Below are 23,958 nucleotides of genomic sequence, written 5' to 3'. Positions count from 1 at the left end.
TTATCCATTGTGCTTGCCTTAGACAAGTTTTGACCCTATCTCTTGGGTTCTAAGATTGTCATATATACTGATCATGCTGCTTTGAAATATCTTTTTTCTAAGAAGGATACGAAACCTAGATTGGTTAGGTGGATCCTTTTGTTGCAAGAGTTCTCTCCAGACATTAGAGACAAAAAGGGTACCGAAAATGTAGTAGCAGACCACTTGTCTAGGCTGGTTGTTGATTCCCCTGATGATTCCCTTCCTATAAGGGATAGTTTTCATGAACAAATTTTCTTTGTTACCAAATTACCTTGTATGCGAATGTAGTGAACTATCTTGTTACTGGTCGAATGCCCCAACATTGGGGTAAACAAGAGCATTCTAGGTTTTTAGCCGAGGTTAAGCACTACTTTTGGGATGATCCTTATTTGTTTAAGTATTGTCCAGACCAGATTATTAGGAGATGTATACTTGAGAGTGACCAGTCCAGTATTATTCCCTTTTGTCATGATCATTCTTGTGGGGGTCACTTTAGTGCTAAGAAGACTGGTGCTAAGATATTGTAGTGTGGATTCTATTGGCCTTCGTTGTTTAAAGACTCCCATAGTTACTGTGTTACTTGTGAACGTTGCCAGAAATTAGGAACCATTTCCCGTAGGAACATGATGCCCTTGAACCCGATTCTAATTGTTGAGGTCTTTGATGTGTGGGGTATTGACTTTATGGGTCCGTTTCCTAATTCTTTTGGTAACCTATACATCCTTGTCGCTGTAGACTATGTCTCTAAGTGGATTGAGGCGGTTGCGTGTAAAACCAATGACCATAGGGTTGTGATTGAGTTTTTGAAAAATAATATACTTACACGTTTTGGTACACCGCGAGATATAATTAGTGATGGTGGGTCGCACTTTTGTAATGGGACTTTTAGGCTTCTGATGAAGAAATATGGTATTACACATAAGGTAGCTACCCCGTATCATCCACAAACTAGTGGTCAGGTAGAGGTTTCCAATAGGGAGATAAAACATATATTAGAGAAAACAGTTAATCCTAATCGGAAAGACTGGTCGTCTAGGCTTACTGATGCCTTATGGGCTTACTGTACTGTGTTTAAGACCCCCATTGGAATGTCGCCTTATCAGATTGTGTATGGAAAGGCATGTCATTTACCTGTTGAGTTAGAACATAGAGCTTATTGGGCTGTTAAGCAGCTAAATTTTTCACTTGACAAGGCAGGAGCCCATAGGAAACTCCAGCTCAATGAGTTGGACGAGATTCGTGTAGATGCTTACGATAGTGCGAAGGTGTATAAGAACAAAATGATACTTGTGCATGATAGAAATATTTTACGGAAGTCATTTTCTCCAGGTCAAAAAGTTCTTGTGTATGATACCCGCTTGCATCTTTTCCTTGGGAAGTTACGTTCTCGGTGGACGGGTCCTTTTATTGTTCGCACTGTCTTTCCTCATGGAGTTGTTGAAATTGAGACGCCGGATGGTAGTAGTTCTTCGAAGGTTAACGGTCAGAGATTGAAACCCTTTTTAGAGCCCTTTCCTACAGGTGATGTTGAGGAGGTCCCTCTGGAGGATCCTGTTTACCCTTGATTGACCATCGAGGCAGTTGTATGTTGTATATTAGTTTTTGATTTTCTTCACCCATGTACTATCTTTCCAACTTCTCCTCGTGTTATTTTACTTTTGGTACCCTTCATTAGAAACATTGAGGACAATGTTAGATTTAAGTTTGGGGGTGGGGAAGAACTTTTTAGTCGCATTTTTGAAACTTCTAGCGTCACATAGTATCCGGTTAGCTAAGTTTACATACTGTTTCTCACCGAAAAGATAAAAATTAGAATGCTAGAGATAACAATCTTTTGAGACATTAGAGAAAAAGACTTGAGATCGTTGAAATTCAGGAGAGAACTTGTTCCTTTTAGAGGGTAACCGTGATGGACCTAACCATCCATGATGGAAAGGCAACTAGGTAAGGAAATGCCAGAAAGACAAAGCAACCTCACAACGTAGTCTTAGTTACTGGATTACGACTCTCTATCAGTAGAAACTTATCATCATCAACAAGCGGAGTGACATCAAAATCTATGAAGAAAGTTGAAGACGGTTAAGGTTTAGAAGCAACAATAGAAAAGAATAATTCAAAAATCAAAGTTGAAGACTTAGTTACAAGAAGTTATAAGAGCAAATGATATAAGTTGTTGGAATTCATGATACCAAGACATCACAAGTTGCGAAGATCCAAGTTTTTAAAGTCCTTCTCTCATGGCCATGTAAATTTTCGTCTTGTAATTTTTTGTGTCAAAAAAAAAAAAAAAAAAAAAGGAAATGAAGGAAAAAAAAACTGAAAAAAAAGGAAAAAAAATAATAATCATAATTACGTTCTTTTTGTTCTATAATTAGTTTTTTGTTCAATAAGGCCATAGGAAAGTAGAAATTTTTAAGTCAAGCAAGAAATCGAAGAGAAGAGTTAATTGTCAAGGTTCTATGATGTTCGATAGTTTATCATCAACAGTTGAAGACCGAAGAAGACGTTGTTTCTACTGAGCACTATGAGAGAGTCGAAGAAAGATACATTTGGTTTCTTTGTTAGTCCGCTTTCAATCTGGCACAAGATCTTTCTAGCACTGGTTTAACTCATCACACGTAATTAGTCCAGCTGTGTAGCAGATGTCCCTCTCATCTTTATCTCTCTCCTAATCTTATCCAGCTGTAAATCAACGGACGCATCTTACAATGTTTATCTAGCTGTGTAGCGGATATCTCTTTATATAGCAGTATTACGGATGTGTCTCCCCTTTTCTTTAGTCAGCTTTACAGCTGGCACCTTTAATTTCTCTGGCATTCTAGTTACTTGGAGATAGGTTGAGAATCTGTATGTCCTCATAGCTCATTGGATACTTGTGACCAATTAGAAGTCATGGTTTTGTGGGTACACCTCTGGTAAACCCTCCCGAGATTAACTAGGTTTTATTTTTATTAGTTTTGCTCGAGGACTAGAAAATAATAAGTTTGGGGGTATTTGATAGACACATTTATGTGTCTAATTTGTCCTCAATGTTCCGTACTGTTAGTACTCGATTTCGTACTTATTATGGTGTTTTGTGTGTTTGTAGGTATTTTTTTGGAAATAAATATTGTTGGAAAATTCGGCTCGAAAAGTTGCTCGGAGCACCCCCGAGGACAATTGCTAAACGGCCACCACTTTTGCTAAGGGGCACCCACGGCTATATGTAGCCCATTTTTGTCCACAACACCCATCTTCTTCTCCGTTTGAATTATTTTTGGCGGGAGAAATGTTTGTCACCTGCGTAATTTCTGAATCGAGTTTGGGAGGATTTTGTGGGGATTCTTTCATGGTTTTGGACCTGTATGGGCCTGTTAAGACAAAACAAGGATGTTAACACGGTTGGTTTGAAGTCAGAACGAAGTTTACTCGGTGTTTCAATCAAACAGGGTAGTACGTGAGCAGCCGAGGTATTCACGGGATTTCAGCGTGTTTTAGACGTGTCTTGCTCGTGTTTGGTCGCTGCAGAAACGTGAAGGAGTTAAGTAAGGAAGATTTAGCATTGATTGACAGCGTCAGAAGGCGGGAAAGGGAAGAAAATATTTGGAGATTATCTTTCTTTACTGCCGAGTTTTGGAAAAGATTTTCCGGAGTAATGAGGGGATATTCTTGGTCCCGTTGAGTATATAAAGAGTGTTTGGGTGTCAGAGAAGGGATATAGAGAGATTGGGAGAGTTGCAGAGCATCAGAAAGTCGAGATAATCAAGTAGCAGAAAACCACCATTTCTGCTGCTTCTGGGAAGAACACGAAGAACATCGACCCACACCCATCTGTCGTACATTCTACAGTAACATCGACACAGAGACGTGGGTCTTAAAGTTACAGCAACAACGACAATTTATATATATCATTCTATGTAATTTTCATTATTTCTCCCTTTTCATCATTTGTAAACCATTTTTGAGCAATAATAATGAATTTCGAGCGTGTTTCCAACATGATGATTAGCTAATTCTCCCCTAACCAAGGCAATTAGGAATCTATTTACGCATGAATAACTGGTAACTGTTTTATTTTCTCTAATTTATAATTTATAATTCACTCAATCACTGCTTTTGCAGAGTTTTAAATTGTCTGCATAATTTTATTCATTAGTTGTGGTTCAATTAGATAGGTTATACTTTTTTTAGATAATCTATGCTTAGGGGATACAATTAATATTTGAGAATTTTCCTGATTATATGTGAATTAAGAAATAAGGGACTTAAAAGATAATTAGAGTTTTGGATTATTTACCATAATTTATTCATGTGTAATAGTGGAATCAATGTCTTGGTTAATCCTAATATCCTGAAATCAAATCTTGTGTTAAGTTTTCTTTATTTTTAAGTTTTTATTAAGTCTAGAATCTTTTGCTTTCACAAGCCTCAACGAACTTATTACTACAACATTATTGATATCACATCAACTGGCATAACCAAACTCGGTCCGGCTACTTAAGTATGCGTACCCATTTGCATACTTGAGTTGGTTACTTTCTAAAATCGGTTATGTACATGAACTTAAACATTTATAAAATAAGGAATGCAATCTTTGCAAAACGTGTATTGATTTTGCTTCAATTGTGTACATGAACTTAAACATTTATAAAATAAGGAATGCAATCTTTGCAAACCGTGTATTGATTTTGCTTCAATTGTGTTCTTGTATACTTCTATGAGAATATAGCAATTGAACAGCTCTTTAACTATTTTCATTTGAGTCATTTGAACTAGTTATGGTTAAGATGAATAAGGTTGATATGAGAGTAATCATATGGCTAACTTCGGTTAACTATTGACGAGCCAACATGGTGTACACGTTTGGGTACGGTTACATAAACCTAAATGAGCGTACATTTCGTTTGTGTGTAACAAGGTAAGTTCGATCTAACAGTTGAAAGATATTATCTTGGTTGAAACGGGTTTTTCATCTATCGGTGAATATTGAATGCTTTATTACCAAGGTAACTTGGATTGCAAACCCTGATTTGAAAACTATATAAAGGAGAACTCTAGCAACTGGGAAACCTAATCCCCACACCTCTTGTGTGTTACTAGTTGCATCAACTAGAGTCGATTCTCCTTTAACCTTAGGTTTATATCGAGACCCTGTAGGTTAACGACTTCAAAGACTTCATTGGGATTGTGAAGCCAGGCCTAACTATTTTCTTTGTAGTTGCGTGTTATCATCTTGCCCAATTCTATCGTATTGAGTACGATTGAAATAATTGACTCGAGGTTAATTTCTCCGATAGGCAAGATAAAAGTAATCACGAACATCTTCGTCTCATCGTTTATGATTCCACAATATCTTGTATCTCTAGTCGATTAAGATTATTGTGAGGTGATTGATAATACTAGGTTGTTCTTCGGGAATATAAGTCCGGGTTATCAATTGTTTCATGTTCACCTTGATTTATCAAAAGACGAAACAAAAAATCTTGGGTATTCCTGCGGGAGACATATTTATTCAATCTATAGACTTTTCTGTGTGAGACAGATTTGTTTATCAAGTCTTTGACTTTGGGTCGTAGCAACTCTTGGTTGTGGGTGAGATCAGCTAAGGGAATCAAGTGCGCAGTATCCTGCTGGGATCAGAGACGTAAGGAACGCAACTGTACCTTGAATCAGTGTGAGATTGATTAGGGTTTAACTACAGTCAAGTCCGAAGTTTATTGTTAGTAGGCTAATGCCTGTAGCATCTTAATACAGTGTGGTGTTAAAACTGGACTAGGTCCCGGTGTTTTTCTGGATTTTCGGTTTTTCTCGTTAACAAAATTCTGGTGTCTGTGTTATTTCTTTTCGGCGTTATATTTTATTATATAATTGAAATATCACAGGTTGTGCATTAAGATCAATCAATTAGAATATCCAACATTTGGTTGTTGATTTAAATTGATTGACACTTGAGCATTGGTCTTTGGTATCGTTCAAGTTACTCCTCTTATATTCAATCAGGCTCGCAAATTTTTATTTGCTGATTGCAGATTGAATTAAGAGTTAGAGATATTAAACTCTTTGATATACTTTTCTCTAGATTGAGTCTGACTGTCTAGTTGATTCTCTATAAAGTATATTGGAGTAAGTCCTCTCTGATTGCCAAACGAATTGTTGGGTGTGGTTGTTAGACCCCCGCAGTTTCAAAGATCTTCCAAAAGATAAAACCCAAGAATCTAAGACCAAACCCATTTCCATCCTGAGCCGTCAGATTTGATATAATACTAAGTATCCAATGACATTTCCACATAATAAATCAGATTTTACTACTCCTTCCCAGCACCGTAATCTCCTGTCTCATTCTCTAATCGAGCAAAAACCAAACACCACCTTCATTTTGTTTTCTTCTTCTCTCCAGCCTCTGCAAAATTCCCAGTTCACCTCCATCAATCAACTTCATCCCCAACCATTTGGGATTACAGCCACCCTCTCATCCTCCATCAATCAAACTCCTAGTCTCTATCTATCTACATCATAGCTTCTTCTCCAAAACAACAACCCTAGAAGCTAAGGTTGAGAGAGATAAGACTAGGGTTATCTTCACAGTTGTAAAACATCATATCAAGGAGTTGCATAGTTGAACTGCAGAAGGGGTTTGTCGGGAAAACGCGTTTTGGGTGTGGATATTCTCTAATTATCAAATTTAAAGGATTGAGAAGAAAATTGGGTATAAATAGGGTTCTATGTGAATTGTGTAATCATCCAATTCTAGCTGGATCAACTAGTTTTCATAATACATTTTGTGTTTTAATCATCTTCATCATGTTCTAAATTCATCTGATAGGGTTTAGATTAAGCCCTAGTTTTCTACTTGTTATTCATGTTAATGGCAGCGACCTTATTGTGTTCAAATGATCAGAATGAATTTCAGTCTTAGGACTTCAACACTGTACTTTCACAATGTATGTCATGCATCCATTGAAGTTAGAACAATCCCGTGCTGTAGAACTGTAACTTATGCCTAATCTCATATGTTGATCTTTTGATTAGTTGTGCCTTAAAAAGACAGTTAATTCTTATGAGAAATACCTTAGTTATGATTGGATAATTTATATAATAGTCACCTTAGATATACAAAAGACTTGTATCTCCCCTGTTATCAGTTATAAGGACAAGGTTAGTATTATTAGGAGAATAACTAGTGTAAGTTAGTGGTGGACTCAACTGCCCTAGTACCTTCTTTATCATTTGTTCTACTTACATCTTACTTTGCATCATGTTTTACTATTTTTGTTACTATCAAACATCTTTGTCGTATCGACACCCAGCAAACAACCTTTTTGTGTTACTTTTTCTATGAATCAGTTGAAGTAAGCACTTAGCTTTGATTTACACCCACCTTGTCCCTGAGGATCGACTTGTACTTGCCGTGTGTTACATTAGGACACTGTGCACTTGCATTTATCATTGTAGGCTTGTTTATAGACCTACAAATGGCCGACCAAGTGGATGATCGTCTCATGTTGCTTCCCGACAGTCGTGCAACAAAAATGTTGGTAGCAGGACCAAACATCTAAATATTGATAGCTGGATCAATATGAAAATTATTAATATAAATAAGAATTCTCATAAATCTAAACCCTAATTTTGGAGAACTCTAGATCCTAGAGATGGAGAGTTTTCCAATGTGGGTGGAGAAATATTGATCAATCAGTGGGCATGAGAGCGGCCATTGGTGGTGTGAAAGACAACTAAGAGTGTATGGAGAATGGTCCAGGATTCACCAAATATATGGAGAAATATCCAAGATACAGAGTATTATCCAAAGTTGGAGAATTCCCCAAAATAATGGCCAAGGTAGAATGGTGGTGCACGGGCCACCCTGTCCCTCGTGCGTTCATTCCTGAGAGTTTTAGGTATTTTGTTGGACACTTATGCAATATTTTGTATTTTCTGAAGAGTTTGATCTTGACTGAAACTCTTGATTTTTGCATGAATTAGAAATTAGGATTTCTTTTCTCACACGTCTAATATTTAGAATATTAAAATAATATTATTGAAAAAAAGACCTAATAGTTGTCAGACTAGGTTTTTTTGGAGAAATATGGAGAACTAAGAGTTTTTGTACGAATGTGAAGTTCAAGAGATATGGAAATAATAATAAAAGATAAGAAGTGGAGAGGCGTGGGACCGCCAGCCGCGGCATGGCCGGCCGGTGGGCCAGGTCCCCCACACCCTTTTTATTATTATTATTTATTGTTTTTCTTTTCCTATTTTGCATAGGTCTCCATATATCCTCGTTCTCCCATATTTTTGGGTCCTCGTTCGTGCATTATTGTTAAGTTTACTCGCACCATTTTCTCGGGGCTTACTAGGTGGTGGCCCATATGCTTGAAAGGTGAATATTTGATATACAAAGAACTGAAAATGTTGTACATATAAAGTCAAAAAACAATTGTAGCAGTTCTGTAGAACCCACCGGTTAACCCGGTCACCTACTTGGATGGTTTAAAACCAAACCGATTTTAAAGACATCTAAAATTTTAAAACCGATTAGGTGCGATTTCATGCATGGTTCTGCTTAAAACCGAATTAAACCGGCAGACGTGTGTCATGAATTCTAACCTGGCAAACCAGCCAAAAACCCGTGGGTTGACCCGCCCGGCCCGTGAAAAATCCGTGCCCGTCCCATCTGGTTCCTAAACAAGCCGGGTGCGGGTTGGAGAAATAGCGGCTTGTGAGAAAACGGGTTAGCCCGTCTCGGCCCGTAAACCCGCAGGTTAAACCCGTCAACCCGTCTGGTCCTAATAATTTCCACCGTAGGATTGCTACATTTAATCATGTTCGTTCATTTATGATATAAACCTCAAAAAATCCCTAGAAGATTTCATTTTCTTTCTTTCTTCTCCGCTCTGCTCTATGCGCCTTCTCAAAAAAAAACCCTAGAAAACACCTTCTTCTCTGAGTCTATTGTTCTTTGCATGTGTGAATTGAAGCTTAACAATAATGGATTTAAGCTCTAATTGATGTGGGGATTTGCTTCTTCACTTTTCTTTTCTTTCTGTTTTTGGGTTGAGTTTTAGTCGGCTAACTGATGTGGATTCTGAGTTGGAGATTGGAAGTGAAAAGTGAGTGATTAAGGGTGGGTTTCAAAAGTAGAATATGTAGAAGAAGATTATCATACTAATAGTTAGGGTTAATTTCAGTGAAAAACTGGAATTGAGAAATCCAGAAGAAATTAAGGCTTCAATTGAATCTGGGGTTTTATGAAATTGAGAAGAGAATTGAGTTAATGAAAGAAGAAGAAGACTAGGGTTGTGATTCAATTTAAGTTTTTGGGTTAAGAAACTCTGATTTCTGTGTTAGATTGAAGTTTTTATTCGATTTTTTCTGTAACTTTTGTATTTGTATGATTAATTCTTAGATCTGATTGTTTTTAGTACTGTGATTTCATTGTTAGGCTAAGAAAATTGAAAAAAAAAATGGCTGAAAACAGTTCAACAGTTGGGTCTAATGGAGATGGAGAAAACTTGGAAATTAGCTGTGGAATCGGGAATTCATCGAATTCGGGGAGCATCTTTTCTTAAAAGCTATTGGTTCAAGGAGCATCGTTTTCATCTCCTCTGTGGCTGGAGTCATCGCTTTACAAGCTAAAGTTTTTGATTTGCAACACAAATTTTCAAAATTCGATATTCCTATATTTCACGAACTGGTACATATGTGATTGTTGGAAATATGGAACTCGAGTAGTTCCAGCAAATTAACAGGACAATAGTCTATGTTTGTGTTAGAAATGAAACAAACTGGCGAAGGGAGATGAGACAAAACAAAACAGAAGTGATCAACTAACCATGATCAACCTGTAGGTCGGTTTGAAGATCTACGGGATACTACTTGTGACAAATTAAATTAATTAAATTTTAATTTTAATTAAACAAGTCGGGCTAACCCGTAAATCCGTAAGCTTTATTCGTTACGGACGCGGGTTGAAGAAATGCCGATCCGTGAAGAATAACAACCCGCAAGTTTGGGCCCGTTTTAACCCGTACCCGTGTAACCCGTAACAAGCCAGCCCCGGCCCACCCGTTTGTCAGCTCATGATCCCCATATCTCAAGAATGGAGGGTGCCCCGGGATAGCCCTTAGTGGGTGCGTAGTGATTGGATCAGTGGGGAAGCCTAGCTATTTAAGCCAGTGAGTCGGTAATTGAGAAGATGTTCCAATTTTATCAAATGTTATCGATTTTAGTCTGAGTTATTCAAAACCAGAGGTTATTTTTCTCGAATTCGTCTCAAATCAATAGTATCTGATCCTTCAGTACATTTTGCAGCCCTAATTTTTGGAATTACACCTATATTTAGCAAACCCTAGTTTGTTCTAGGGTTTAATTCACAATTGATCCTATCAGAGACTCGATTCTTCTTGTGTTCGTCTTTTTTCGAACAAGGATCTCATCAACAAAAAGTTCATCTTCAATCTCATCAACAACAAGTTCATCATCCAGCATGAGTAAAGAAGAGTATGGTGTTGGTTTTCCGAGGAAGGTATACCAGCTGATCTTCTCTCGTCTTCGAGCATTAATACCCAGGTCTGTTTCAAAGTTATGCAATTCTCTAGTATCATCTGCTTCATCTTTCATCCACAGAACGTTTAACAGTGGTAATATTCTTAGTAGTAGTAACCCATGGATCTTCATGGAGGACCCTTCTGACGAACAGGTCCAACTATATCTAAAACATTTCCAGTTCATCACGATGGTTTATCCTTTGAATTCCTTTTAGATACAGATCCATTTAGAACAGAAGGAATACAAAAGGCATACCTGTTAAGTTCATGCAGTAATGGATTAGTATTGTATTCAGCAGAGAAGCCGGTTTCTTATCCAGCAGAGGATAATACTAGGTTTTACTATGTATGCAATCCCATGACCAAACAATGGGTCTCCCTCCCTCCTCGATCTGAAAGTAATGGTTCTGATCATAAAATGCTTTACTGTGCTGAATTGGTATTTGATGCATCACTTAGTTATTCTAACTACAAGGTGGTTTATATCAATGCTGATCATTATACTGGTTATTTGCCCCAGAAACCCATCAACTTACAGGTGCACATCTTTTCTTCCCCGACACCAGTAAATGGGAAACGTATGAAGTTCCACTGCCTGATATTCAAAAAGTTTTTTCTGATATGGTTATCCATCGTGGTGTCTTGTATTGGACAGCTGAAGAGAACTTAACTAGTAAGAAGATCCTCATAGCTTATAACCTAGAAAATGGCTGTAATGAATGCACCAAATTTGCTTTCCCTGAACAGAGTGGTCGTAGTTTTTTGGGGGAGCCAGATATTTCTTTTTTTGGGGAGTCACAAGGGTCCATCTACTACGGTATTATCTCCGATGGGATCGATTATGATGATGCACGGATATATGATCACCATTTTGACGATGAACAAAAACGTTATAAAGCTTTTCTCGATGTTTGGCGGCTTGAGGATGATTACAGCACTAATGGAGGATTGAACTGGCAAATGGTGCACAAAAGTATTGAACTTAAGGGTTACAGATCATCCAAGAAAGTAGAGGTCATTTATATCAATCCGGTGGATCGAAATGTTTTCATCATTGTTGACCGTGGTTGCTGTCTTGCCTACAACATTACAACTCTAACACATGAAGTTCTACATGGTTGTCCTATTCCAACTGAAGTCAAAGAGCATTACAAGTTACGACCAATTTTTATCACACCCAAGCCAACAGTGATTCCTTTGATATATTCCTGAATTCTCTACACCTGATAATTTATCTAATGGAATTTACTGTAATATCTTGTTAATGGTATTAAGTGTAATGCGCATCATACGCGGAGTTTCTAATTGGAGCAGTACACCTTATGTGCCTGCCACATAATCTGGTTTGCAGTACTCTGGTCACACCTGATTGTGTGTTTCTCACTTCTTTTGCTTAGTTGTATTATGTTGTACTACTTGGTTAAGCAATGTGATTCAAACTTCTGATTCTGTAGAGATCTTACTGTACTTGATTCTGTTTATCTGCTTACAGTATGTTTTTTATTATTCAACCCATCAAATTGTTCTTGGTGTGAACAGAATTATTCTGGAGAAGAGGAGCTATTCTGTGTCTATGTTCCCACGAACCATCTTTACCTTGGGGGATATATTCTTAGTCAATTGCAAAGATGTCATCAGACCAAACTTATTGGTCAGTGAAGGAATTGGTAAGTACTAAGCATTGTTTCCTTAAGTTTTCTTAGATAAATATATGTAAGAAAGGAAGATTGGTATAAAGCGAGTGATTTTCTGACCGGCTTGGTAAAAGTTTTTGTTGAACATACATTAGCTTCTCTTTAATGTTCCACATCCTAAACCCCTGAGCCTGACTTCACTGATTCAATGTCTCGTCCCTTTTTTCATTAGTTGGAAAGTGTGTCATATTTTTATTATGTACATTCAATCAATTTTTTTTACTATGTACATGACTTGCACCTGCAAGTGGAAGTTAGATAAACCATTGGCATTAAAAGGGTTTCCAAGGCGGGGATAAATCAAATGGGTTTAATTTCCATGAGGCTGGATAGTGAATCGGACACTTTTTTTGTTGCTGACTTGCACTCGGATGCTTCAAGCATCTTAGAATATTGTTTTCGTCGAGTCTTTTATCTGAGAAGTACACATCATATGGCTTGGTTCGTATTAAAGCTTAGTCAATATAATCACCACGCACATCATCAGTATCTGACATGTCTTTTATGTGGATTTGTTTCGGAGATTGTTGTATTTGGGGGTATTCTATGTGGCAGATTCTTTCCACACTGGAGACCCCAGTCAATTCCAGACAGAAGTAGAACTGGCAGGAATTAAGATTGAGAAGAATAAGACACATTGTGTATTCCATTATTTTCTTTTTGTGACACCGAGTTAGCGGTGAAGTTCTCCAGTCTTATTGTTCTAGTTGTCAGGTAGTCAGAATCCTAATATTTGGTTATTGGTTCGATAATGATAGTAGCATGCAATGTAAAATTTCTTTCTCAATGGGTTTTCTACCATGCTATTTACAATGTGGTTCACATATGCTTGATATTCTGGTTTCCGCGTCAGATAATCAATACAAACAAGCTTCAGGTTTCACTGTAGGATCAATAAAACCAGCCTTCTTGTTCTGTAATGAGCCGTTGAAAACATGCCACGTTACAACCAAAAAGTATCGAGCAAGTGAAGTTTTTCTTGAAAATTTCGATGAAATTCAGCTAGAATTTTAAGAACTCAGAAAGTAGGTTTGAACTAATAAATGTAGAATGTCTTTACCTGTAAACTTAGTAGTAGTAATAGTGGTGGTAGGTGCTCCTAGCATATATGGACAAAAATTGTGGTGCATTATTGCTGCAAAAAATGCAAAATTTTGACTTAAGAGCTTTACAACTTGTTCTGTAGTGGTCCTAGTGGAGGAGAACTGAGCTTAACTACAGATATAGAACTAAACTTTAAGAATACCGAGGCCAGTAACTTCTATAAAATCCCCCAGATTGACTTTAAGACCTCACTTTATGATTAAGGTAGATGATTTTAGACGAAAAGAACCCAATTACTTTGCATCACCAGGTCTTTTAGAATACTACTTGTAGATCACTCTCTCTTTCTATGAAGTAATAAGCACTCAGCAAGCCTCAACTGCCACTATGAAGTAATACCATATGAGGCAAATGCAAGTATAGCTGCAAGAAACTTCCTTATAAGTTCCTTCACTGAAATCCACTACATAAACAAATCTTCTCTCTGCATTTTATTCATCAACAGTGTGAAACTTAGATGACATCAATGGAGTTGTTTGAAGATCCTGAGTTCTTGAATGCACAAAAAAGTATCAATGAATTAGTGAGAGTTAGATCTTTCAAAGAAGCGTCTAAAATCATAGTGAAAGCATCTCCAACAAAATTCTTCTTGATATTCTTAATTTTCATTCTCCCTCTCTCTTTATTCCAACTCTTGTTTGAAGCTAATACTCGACTCACCCTGACTCTCTTTACATTGGATCTAATTTACAAATCATCACCTGAATACTTACTTTCTGATCAGAAGCTCGTTCGCAAATTTATCCTTGACTGCGTCTACCTTGTTCTCTTCTCCACCTTCTATCTTTTGTCTACCTCTGCAATGACCTTTATCATAGCAGCTGTTTATGTATCCAAACCCTTATCGTACATTTCTGTTCTTTCTACTCTTACAGGAGAAACAAGAACTTATTAAGAATATCCTTGTACTGCTCCACTTGGTTACTGACATATTTATTTGGATTGTATTCTTGGTTATGCTCTATGATCTGAACACGGGGAGGGTTTTGATCATCTCGTTTTGTGTCTTTGCACTGGCAGCGGGAAATTTCTTGGGGCTAACTGCTCAAAATCTCATGTATTATGTCTGCACAGGTTATGATAGTCAAGTGATGGGCAAAAGACTTTGTGATGATTGCGAGCTTGGGAAAGATGATCGTGTAGAAGGCGATAAGTTGGAAGTTTAAGCGATGTGTCCGGAATGTTATCAACTACTAAGAATGAATGCTACTACTAGGCTGCTCGAAGTTGCAAACGTTATGTTCTGCTTGTTTTATGTTGTTGGTTTCATAGATTGTAGTGTGGGATTAATGCTTACCGTTTTGGGTTTTGCTTATCCCCAACAAACTGTTTTTGTTGGATGTTGAAATGCAAAATGGTGAGTCTATCTATGTAGTTTGGCTGTTTTATGTTACTCTCGTGTTAATCGAATTTGCCTAACTTTCTGTTTTGTGCCATTTCTTTATCATTTGATCATGAAGGACTGTTATTCCAACTTGGAAAGGTTTTTCAGATTTTTCTGTTGTTGTTGTTGCTGTTGTGAAATCTGAACCAGACCAGACTGCTGTGTCCTGACTAATTTGAATAACTGAAAAAAAAAAATGATAGGGGTATCCCGAGAATCGACCTGGAAACTCTCAACCAAAATATGTAGTAGTGTTAATATATTACGAAAACATCCCTTGTTACTGAAAATTCTTAAAAAACTCGCCCAAATATCTTAACCTCGGAAAAGGAAGTCCAGAGAAGAAAGAAAAAGAAGAAGAAGAAGAGGAGAATGATGGCGTCACTCACAAATTCTGCAATTTGGGATGAAATCGAGAAATCAGAGAGGTAAACTGTAGAAACCCTTTGTTCTTAATTTGATTTTAACAGTTTCACCCGTAAAATCCTTGGTGTCTTGATTTTTTTCGAAGAATTTGTATGATAATTTTGGGGGTAAAAATTCATGAATTTTGATCATATTTTTTGGTATATACTTTGTTTTAATTTGTCCTAGGAAATTTGGGGTTAAGGAGAAACCCGGTCTTTTAAGTGTTACTCAGTGTGGCAGTGTTACTTCTGGTCAACAGATGTACTACTAGTAGGTACACTTTCAGTAGTTCATCCGCTGAAAATGATAGTATTGAATTGATATGTATTAAGTGAGTGCACCATTAAAAGACAATTTTCTGTAATCGTCATTTGGGCAATGCCTAAGCCGCTAAATCTAAGCTACCAGTTTAAACTTACATGAAATTGATGTATGTAGCCAAGGTGACAGATAATGAACCTGTGTGCGTAGGTTGTGTTTGTTGAATTGCTCTTGCTTTTTTTTTTTTTTTTTCATTTGTATTCTTACTATTTTTTTTTTCATTTAACTTAATTTGATGTGCTGTTTTGCAGTTATCTTGTTTGTTGTATGTTTGAGGAGGCAATCACTTTGTCTTCTTCTGTTGTTGAACGACTACGCAAAGCTGATAACTCCGAAACAATACAAGATACTGAGTTGGTTGACATGTTGGAATCAGCTGGGATGGTATATGTTCAATCTCTAAAAGAGTTGGGAAGGTATGTATCTTGGTTATCCACAGTTATCCCCGTTAGCAATTCATGAACACGTGTAAATAAGTAGCAAGACCTTGATGCTATTTAATTTTTGATTGCTGTTATTGGCTTATGCGCACAGATAGTAGTAGTTATGTACGAATATTAGTTTTAACATTTTTTTTCTTGTGAATTCTACAGAACATCGGAAATTTTGAATGAGCTTAAAGTTTTATTTGGTTCAGTAACATCTCTACCCGTTCAAGTTCTTCTTACTGGGTATTGCTCTCTCCCTTTTGGATGCAACTACTTTTTCGCATCCATGTTAGCTATCTACTGCATCGTTATTATTATCCTCCCATATAGGTAGTTGAGTGATCTAAATTGTTTCAGGGCATGTATTTATTATTTTTGGGCAGGTCATGCTTTCTGATATCAGATGAATCACTTTCTGATCTTCCTGAATTGCTCAAAGACTTTCTTGGAAGGTGGAGCTTGGTCGATGATGAGAGTCAGCACTATGTGCTTGCTAACGAAGAAAACTCAAATGTGGCTTATCAAAAAGGAGTTGATGGGCGTTATTTTCTGGAGATTGAAAAGTACTTGGAGGTTGCAGAAGTATATGCTGTAACACTTCTTGGGATGGTTTTAAATGATACTGATCATGCAATTGCCTGGGTGGAGCAAGCCGAGTTTCCCGAAGGAAATCGTCAAGTAAGATTATACATATCGCATTTCTTTTTGAATTTTTATTGTTATAGATATGGTGTACATCTTTAACCCAGATTTGCCTAGTTTAGGTTCCAGATGGAAGTACTTTTGATGTTCAATTTATCCATGGCAGACAGTGTACATGGCATAATTTGTTTAGCTTTGACCTGATATCTGACCTGATTTGGACCTGCGTCTGGGGTTGAAGGATCATGCTGTAGAGTACAAGTCAGAACCCCAAGACAAATTTTACATACTTGTCTCAATACAAATCCGATATATAACCAACCCGTTGTATAATTAAACCATATCTCAGTCGTAGTATATTGTTAGAGTTCTGTTAATGGAATGGAATATATGAACACTCATTAGCTGGGATTTCTGAATGATGTAGGATCTTTTGAGGAGATTACGTTCTTTATATTCTCTAAAAGCTACCAAGTCATCCCAAGATGTGGAAACACCCATGTACAAGGCCCACAATGATTCTGGCCAAGATACCATATCTGGAGTTGAACAAGCGTCATCAATAACATCGAAAGTTTCCCCCTCACTTAATGGCAGGGACAGTGTTAATAAAGAATCCATTTTAAAACTAAGCAAACGAGTGGAACCTTGTTTCTGGTGGTTCCGTACTGTCACTCTGAAATTTGGCAATGCTCGGTTGGTCATTTCTCATGGAAAAATTGTGCTCTGGGGTTCATTCGTCTTGTTCATTTTTTATGTTCTTCGGAAGAAACAAGCTACTTTAAAAGGGTAAGATTCTCTTTCTCAAGCCCCTCCATCTGCATTTCCATCACGCAATTGCATTGCTGCTAGCTGAAAAGCGATGTGTGTATTCCTAATAAGAACTATCCGTGTTGGTGTCTTACTTTTTCAGGATTGTTAGTAAACAAGCTTCCTCTGTGAAGAAAGCTCTGGTGGATATGTGGCAACTAGCATTTTCAGTCCAAGTGAACCCTCTAGCAGCTGTGCAGTCTCTTCCCTCTATGTCACGTTGAAACAGGTGATTGTGCTCCATGCTAATTGGCTGTCTGACTGATGGAGTTGACATATCTTCAAACCCGAGGACGGAAGTGTGGATTCTCAAATAAACGTCATGAATTATTTTGGTGCATAAAATTAGGAAAACAAGCAGAGTCTGTGATGAATAATGCTCCAGAAAAGTTCTCCTTCAGTTTGTGGAGTTTTTCTTTGTTCTTCCTTTCTAGAGGGAGAAGAAAAAGTTGAATAAAACTGTATCAGTGTATCACTCTTGTTCTTTATAATTAAAGCATCTCAGTTAAAATCTTGTTGGTAGTTGGACTTCTAATAACGTGGACTCCACCATCCACTGCTTTTGCTAGTTGACTGCTGAACTGCACAATTGTTGAGTTGTCCCCATGTGTTTTTTTAATCAATGCATCTATTGAGTTGTTTAATTTATTCCATGTATGTATGTATCATTTTCTAATAGTTTTATGTTTTAATCTCACTGCCATAGACTAATACAAGTATACAACAGTACTTGAAGGCTTGAAGCACATGATTAAGATCTGAAAGGGGTGATAAGGAATTAGAGAGGATGGAGTCGATGGAGGCTGAGCTGAAGAGCTTGACTCAGGTATGGATTACAGTTCTTCTATGCTTAACCTACTGTTACTTGATCTCGAGAGACATTCCGAAAGGAATGTTTAGACTTATTTCAGTCCTCCCAATCATACCCATCTTCATCATTCTCCCGCTGTCCCTGACATCAATCCATCTTCTTGGTATTTTAGGTTTCTTTATAGCCTGGCTTGCTAATTTCAAACTTCTTCTCTTCTCATTCAACCAAGGCCCTTTATCATCACCCTCCATTTCATTTCTGCATTTCATTTCTATTGCTTGTTTTCCCATCAACTTCAGACAAAACATATCTCCCAAAACTGAAAAGTCAATCTCTCAAAACCCCGGATCATCTTCACCGCTATCATTTCTAGTTTATGCCATAAAGGGTCTTGTTATTGTCTTACTGATTTATGTTTATAAGTTCAAACAATATTTACACCCAAATTTCATTATTTTTCTGTATTGCGTCCACATTTACTTCCTCTTAGAACTCATTTTAATTGTAACTGCGAAATCGGTGCAATTCCTGTTAGGGTTAGAACTAGAACCACAGTTCAACAATCCATTTGTCTCAACTTCACTACAAGATTTCTGGGGTAAAAGATGGAATCTGGTGGTTACAGGAATTCTACGGCCAACTGTATACCAACCTGTACAGTTCATTTGTGCACGTATTTTTGGCAAGAGGTGCGCGCAACTCATTGCTTTACTTGCCACTTTTGTTGTGTCGGGCTTGATGCATGAGTTGATCTTCTACTATTTTGGTAGAGTGTGGCCAACTTGGGAAGTTTTTTCATTTTTTGTACTACATGGGGCATGTTTAGCAGTGGAGATTGAACTCAAGAGGTGTTTCAAAAACAGATTTCAGTTACCTCCATTAGTTTCAGGACCTTTGACCGTTGTGTTTGTGCTGGTTACCGGTTCTTGGTTGTTCTTTCCTCAGTATTTAAGGTGTGGAGCTGATGTTAAATCACTTGGGGAGTATGCCATTGTTGCAGAATCTGTCAAGGGTTTGATACAAAAATGGTGGGGATCTTTTCTGTAGGATAAATTGATTTTTTTTTAAATTGCTGTAAACTAACGGTTTTTGTTAACGGTTGCTTGATATAAAACGTTTTGTTTTCAATGAGGTAAACTGAAGCTGTAAGTTGTAACCTAGTAAATGTCATGAAAGAATTGTAGTTAGAAGCATAATAAGTACAATTTGATGCCTTTGCACGGCGTCTGGGGTTCAACTTAGCATATGAACCAGCAAAGTCTGGAGGTTAAAACTTTCAGTCTTGTACAGATAAATTTTAACTTCCGTCATTCAGATTTTTTTTCTTTAACAAGGGTTAAATATTGCCAATACTAACTCCAAACAAAGGTCATTAATTTCTGAACTCCAAACAAAGATCATTATTTTCCTGATCTAGTCGGCTGAGAGAGTACCCCTAATAAGTAGAAAGTCCAGGCATTCAGTGAACTATAATGAAAAAACACCTACTCTGCAACATTAAATGAATAAGGATAGGGGAAATTATCGATATGCTAACAGAAAGCTCAGGCATTCAGTTATGCCAAAAAGTTCATTATCTTCAGTCTTAGAAAGATATGACGTGAGGCGCTAGCTTTATTTTTGCGGGGGGAAGGAAAACATCAAGATTTGGAGAACATGGCTCCAGCTGAATGAAAGAGCCAAATCATCTCCCAATGGATGCAAAATCATGTGTAAGTATAGACACGGCGAAGGAAACATGCAATATCTAAGAGAGATGCCAATTCTACATCAAGATGGATGCCAATTCTACATCGGAGGACTACTGACCAGGCTTCATCGTCTTATAGTGTACAAGAATAATTACATAGAACATCGAAGAGAGAAAGAAAGAAAAATTTCTGATCACCAGCTTACTTTACTAAGAGGTTTTGTGGAGCACGAGTTCTTTTATATTTTTCTTTCTTTCTTTTTACCGAAAGAAACAAATTTAGTAATGACTACTTCTGTAAAAACTCCTACTCTCATCAGGTGAAAGACTTATTTTTTTCTTTTAGTTTTACGGAAAACCAAACCTTTCACTTGCCGCTCAAGAGCTACCGCTTTAGCTTCTGTAGAACATGCCCACTCCCTCTCTGCAAGCCTCTCGTTCTTTATAGCCATCTTTGCTTCCTTCAGTGCTAGCCTCGCAGCTCTCTCCACAAATGCAAGCCTGAATTTCTCAGCAATCGGTAATTCGTTAAAGTTAGGAGGAGGGCGAGCTACAGCATTGGAAGAAACACCACCAACTTCCCACGCCTTAGGATTGATGTCCTTGATAATATGATCATCCAGTGTCACATCTGGTAGTGCTTCGTAAGGAACTTGAAGTACTCGGAAACCAAATCGGGTGGATGGCATTGGGTTAACCAGAATCCGCGGACATTCCTTAGTTAAAATACGTTCTGATTGACAATCAATCTCTGGCTGCAGAAGAAAGAAAATAACAGAAGTTGAAAGGCAAATATAAAAGATTACTGCTACTGATGTTTAATAAGAACATTCACCAACTCCCAGACCCAAATTAGTTCTAATAGATGATCCTGACCATCGTTAAAGGACACTGTTTCCAGAATATGAAGGAAATATAATGGAATTTGATCCAGTCATTTTGGAAGCTAAAGCCTCCAATTGGTAAGGACGTTCCAATAGTAGCACCATAGTTGGTTTCATAGGGCATTTGCTAAATGATAAACGTACCCAAACAAGCCACCGCAAAGACTCAGCATCAACAGAAATGTCCAAGCTATAAAGATTCTCCCAGGAGTCTTCATGAAACTCCTTCAATTTTGGCTTCAAATATTTCAAGGATCTACGTGCAGTAAGATTACTGTTTACACACCCTCTGCAACATCCAAAACGGATGATAAGTCAGCACTTTGACTTGGCCAGAAAAAAAGTTTAATACAAGCTAGGTAGAAGCTTCTCATCACGACACTCTTACTCTTCAGACATAACTTATTAACACTATTAGAAGGCGCGAACATACCACAAAAACAAAATAAATTTTATACAAAATGCTACCAAGTTATGCAAATGTTCAAAACTGGACAAAGATATTCATTCCCATCAACAAGTTCAGGTCATCCTACTAACTTCTCCTTCCCACCAACCACCCCTCACCAAGTCCAACAAGGAGCAATTACTTTTTTTCTCAAACACATTTCCATCTTTATTCAAAAGAGTTCACTTCCACATAACTTACGAAATTGGAACTGGTGTTTTGAGTGTGAAAATAATAACGTTATCCGAAATTTTATGATGTAGCAACATAGCATCACAACACTTCTGGATAACCAAAGGTCAGTAAGTTCTTCTACTTGCATAAGTTAGAGAACTTTCCAGAATGATGCTAAAATTAAAGTTAAACATCTGTAAGAGCTTCAATCATAAAAAACTACTGCAACTAAACACCAATTTAAAAAATGAAGATGACTCACAAAATTGAAATTATACCCGCATCTCAGTATCTCCAGTGAACGACAATTGCTTACGAGCTCCGACACCCCACCTGCCGTAATTTCACAGCATCGCCTGCACAAAAATATCTGTTCAATACAGAACTGTCACCAAAATAAAATTTAATGGTGCGGGTACTTCAGATAAGATAACTAAGCCTATGATACCTGTGCCCATGCACCAATATAGGACCATCCACATTCCATATATATTTTCAACTAAAAGATCTGCTAAATTCTGGGTTCTTAAATCATTTGCATATGATACTAAATATGCAGAGGATTGGTCCTTCCATATGGTAGATTCAATTGTAACATACTAGAACTGACGGGCCAGATGCATTATGCATGCTTATATTATCAGGCATGACTTGTATTACCTACAAGTAGCTCAGGTATCCCACAAGATATACAAAGTTGTTGGTACCTTATATCCACAGTTCGGAGACTTTTTGCCATCTCTGACACTTTAGTCAATCCAAGATCAGAAACATTAGACCCAGATAAATCTAGGACATCCCAGGAGGAATCAGCCAAAGAAATAAGAACATCGTCATTCAGCAACTTTCTCCTCTTGGCAATGGCTACCAATGCCAGCTGAAAATCAATGCAAGAAAACTCAAAACAATTAAACAAGATAACGGTGGTAATTGTGTACACAAAAATTGAATGTTATAAGTACTACATATTAATTTACTAAATCGGAATGGCAGACAATAGCATGTAAATTCAACCACGCAATGACTTAAGTCCCTGGTCATTCTCAGTTACAAACACAAGGATTCACGAAGGCTAAAATTACTGAATGCTGAACCTTTTGAAGTGGGGTACTGCATTTCACCCACAAAATTCATGTTTACACACATTGCAGAAACTTAAACGTTCATCAGAAGAAAAAAAAAAAAGTAATGGATTACCTTAGTATCTGGTGGAAAGCTAGCCAATACATCGCCCACGCACTCAAAGATTTCCTCAAAATGTTTCCCAATAACACCAAGGCATAAACTAACCAAGCTTGGACATTTAGTTTTCTCACAAGATCTCACCAAACTATCACACACAGTTTTTCCAACTCCAAGAGGAGAACCTGCAACAATAATTGAGCTATTAATTCTACAAAGCAAACTCAATTAACAAAAAGGGTTTCCGAATACATGTCTAGTTTCATAATTCACATATAAAAATTGTTTTTCGCATTACAAAAAAAAATCTCAAAAAAAGAGGGTTTTTTTCCTTTCATGAGTATCAACAAAAGGGAAAACAATTAGGGTTTTACTAATTGGATGCAATAGAAGGTCTGAGAAGTGCTAACCGTGTGATGCTAAGGTCTTGTTGCTTGGATTTTCTGATAGATTTTGCAAAGAAGATGTTAAGGATCTTGAATCCCTTTTTTCCATCAGAGAGAGGAGCGCGACCGAGGAACAAAAAACTGAGAGAGAGTTCTTCCATTCTTTATGTCTTTAACGGAACGCGTCTTTGGGGCTGCTCAATGGTTTTGGGGACTGCTTGGGGTTATTTCCATCTAGGGCAATGGGATAAGGGGTTCATTAGACCTATGGGTGTTTGGGTGCCAGAGGCAGAAGCAAAAAAGTGTTTTTACAATCAATTCGAAGTTGTGTACCCAAACTAACTCTCTGATTTTTTGCTTCTATAAGTCGAGAAGCAATTTATTGCAATCCGCTAGGGCTATCATACACAATCGACTAAGTTTGCAATAAATTGCTTCTCGACTAAGTTTGATTTTTGATCATACACAATCGACTAGTCGATTGCAAAAAAAATATTAGTCGATTAGTCGACGGATATCAAAAAAAATATCATACACAATCGACTAAGTTTGCAATAAAAAAGTCTATCCGATTCTGATTTCGATTTTTTTTCATGTGATCGGCTGTGTTCTTACTAACCATGGTAGCCGATTTCTAAGATGAATTTTAATCATTCAAAACAAAAATAGATAGATTTATGGGATATTAGGGTTTATTTCGTTATGTCTTTAGTCATATTATACCAGTCCCCGTAAATCATGGGCAATGCCTAAAAAACGTTTTTTTAAACGTATTTTATGCTTGAGGAAATAAGCCTATGCATGACGCTTTAGTGTATGAAAGAATCCTGATTGTGAAAATTTGATGTGCATCTTTTACATAACAAATTATCTCACTTATTCCCTTTAGACATTAAGAAGTAATATAGCGGTATTGAGGATCGCCTCCACAAGGAGCTGTGTAATTGATAAGTTATTCAGATTAGCAAAATAAGAATAAAAAAATATTAAATAGATTTATTGTTTAACTAAGATTAAAAATACAAGAAGAAGAAAAAACGACTATGGA

General features: G+C 37.2%; 4 protein-coding genes across 4 annotated transcripts; 3 read left to right on the top strand and 1 right to left on the bottom strand.

The window, feature by feature from the left end:
• The first annotated feature begins 10,136 nt into the window (after window positions 1–10,136).
• Window positions 10,137–14,778, top strand: LOC113300010. The gene is made up of 3 exons (XM_026549141.1): window positions 10,137–10,566; window positions 12,084–12,211; window positions 14,417–14,778. The coding sequence occupies exons 1-3, from the start codon at window positions 10,484–10,486 to the stop codon at window positions 14,506–14,508; spliced, it is 303 nt and encodes a 100-aa protein (XP_026404926.1). The 5' UTR covers window positions 10,137–10,483; the 3' UTR covers window positions 14,509–14,778.
• A 165-nt stretch (window positions 14,779–14,943) lies between these two features.
• Window positions 14,944–17,857, top strand: LOC113300008 (protein APEM9-like). The gene is made up of 6 exons (XM_026549138.1): window positions 14,944–15,154; window positions 15,707–15,871; window positions 16,049–16,126; window positions 16,267–16,561; window positions 16,953–17,314; window positions 17,439–17,857. Exons 1-6 carry the CDS (start codon window positions 15,099–15,101, stop codon window positions 17,557–17,559), a joined length of 1,077 nt encoding a protein of 358 aa, XP_026404923.1. The 5' UTR covers window positions 14,944–15,098; the 3' UTR covers window positions 17,560–17,857.
• Window positions 17,858–18,090: 233 nt separating this feature from the next.
• Window positions 18,091–19,362, top strand: LOC113300009 (acyl-CoA--sterol O-acyltransferase 1-like). Its single transcript, XM_026549139.1, has one exon. It carries the CDS (start codon window positions 18,123–18,125, stop codon window positions 19,191–19,193), a length of 1,071 nt encoding a protein of 356 aa, XP_026404924.1. The 5' UTR covers window positions 18,091–18,122; the 3' UTR covers window positions 19,194–19,362.
• A 497-nt stretch (window positions 19,363–19,859) lies between these two features.
• LOC113300007 lies at window positions 19,860–23,086 on the bottom strand. The gene is made up of 6 exons (XM_026549137.1): window positions 22,935–23,086; window positions 22,540–22,709; window positions 22,050–22,219; window positions 21,621–21,698; window positions 20,865–21,009; window positions 19,860–20,591 (listed from the first exon to the last, which is right to left on the bottom strand). Exons 1-6 carry the CDS (start codon window positions 23,017–23,019, stop codon window positions 20,166–20,168), a joined length of 1,074 nt encoding a protein of 357 aa, XP_026404922.1. The 5' UTR covers window positions 23,020–23,086; the 3' UTR covers window positions 19,860–20,165.
• Between the last annotated feature and the right edge of the window lie 872 nt (window positions 23,087–23,958).

Source organism: Papaver somniferum, chromosome 7 (assembly GCF_003573695.1).
Source record: "Papaver somniferum cultivar HN1 chromosome 7, ASM357369v1, whole genome shotgun sequence".
Lineage (NCBI taxonomy): Eukaryota > Viridiplantae > Streptophyta > Magnoliopsida > Ranunculales > Papaveraceae > Papaver > Papaver somniferum.
The sequence above is the reverse complement of the archived record's forward strand: the minus strand, read 5'-3'. Positions and strand labels throughout refer to the sequence as shown.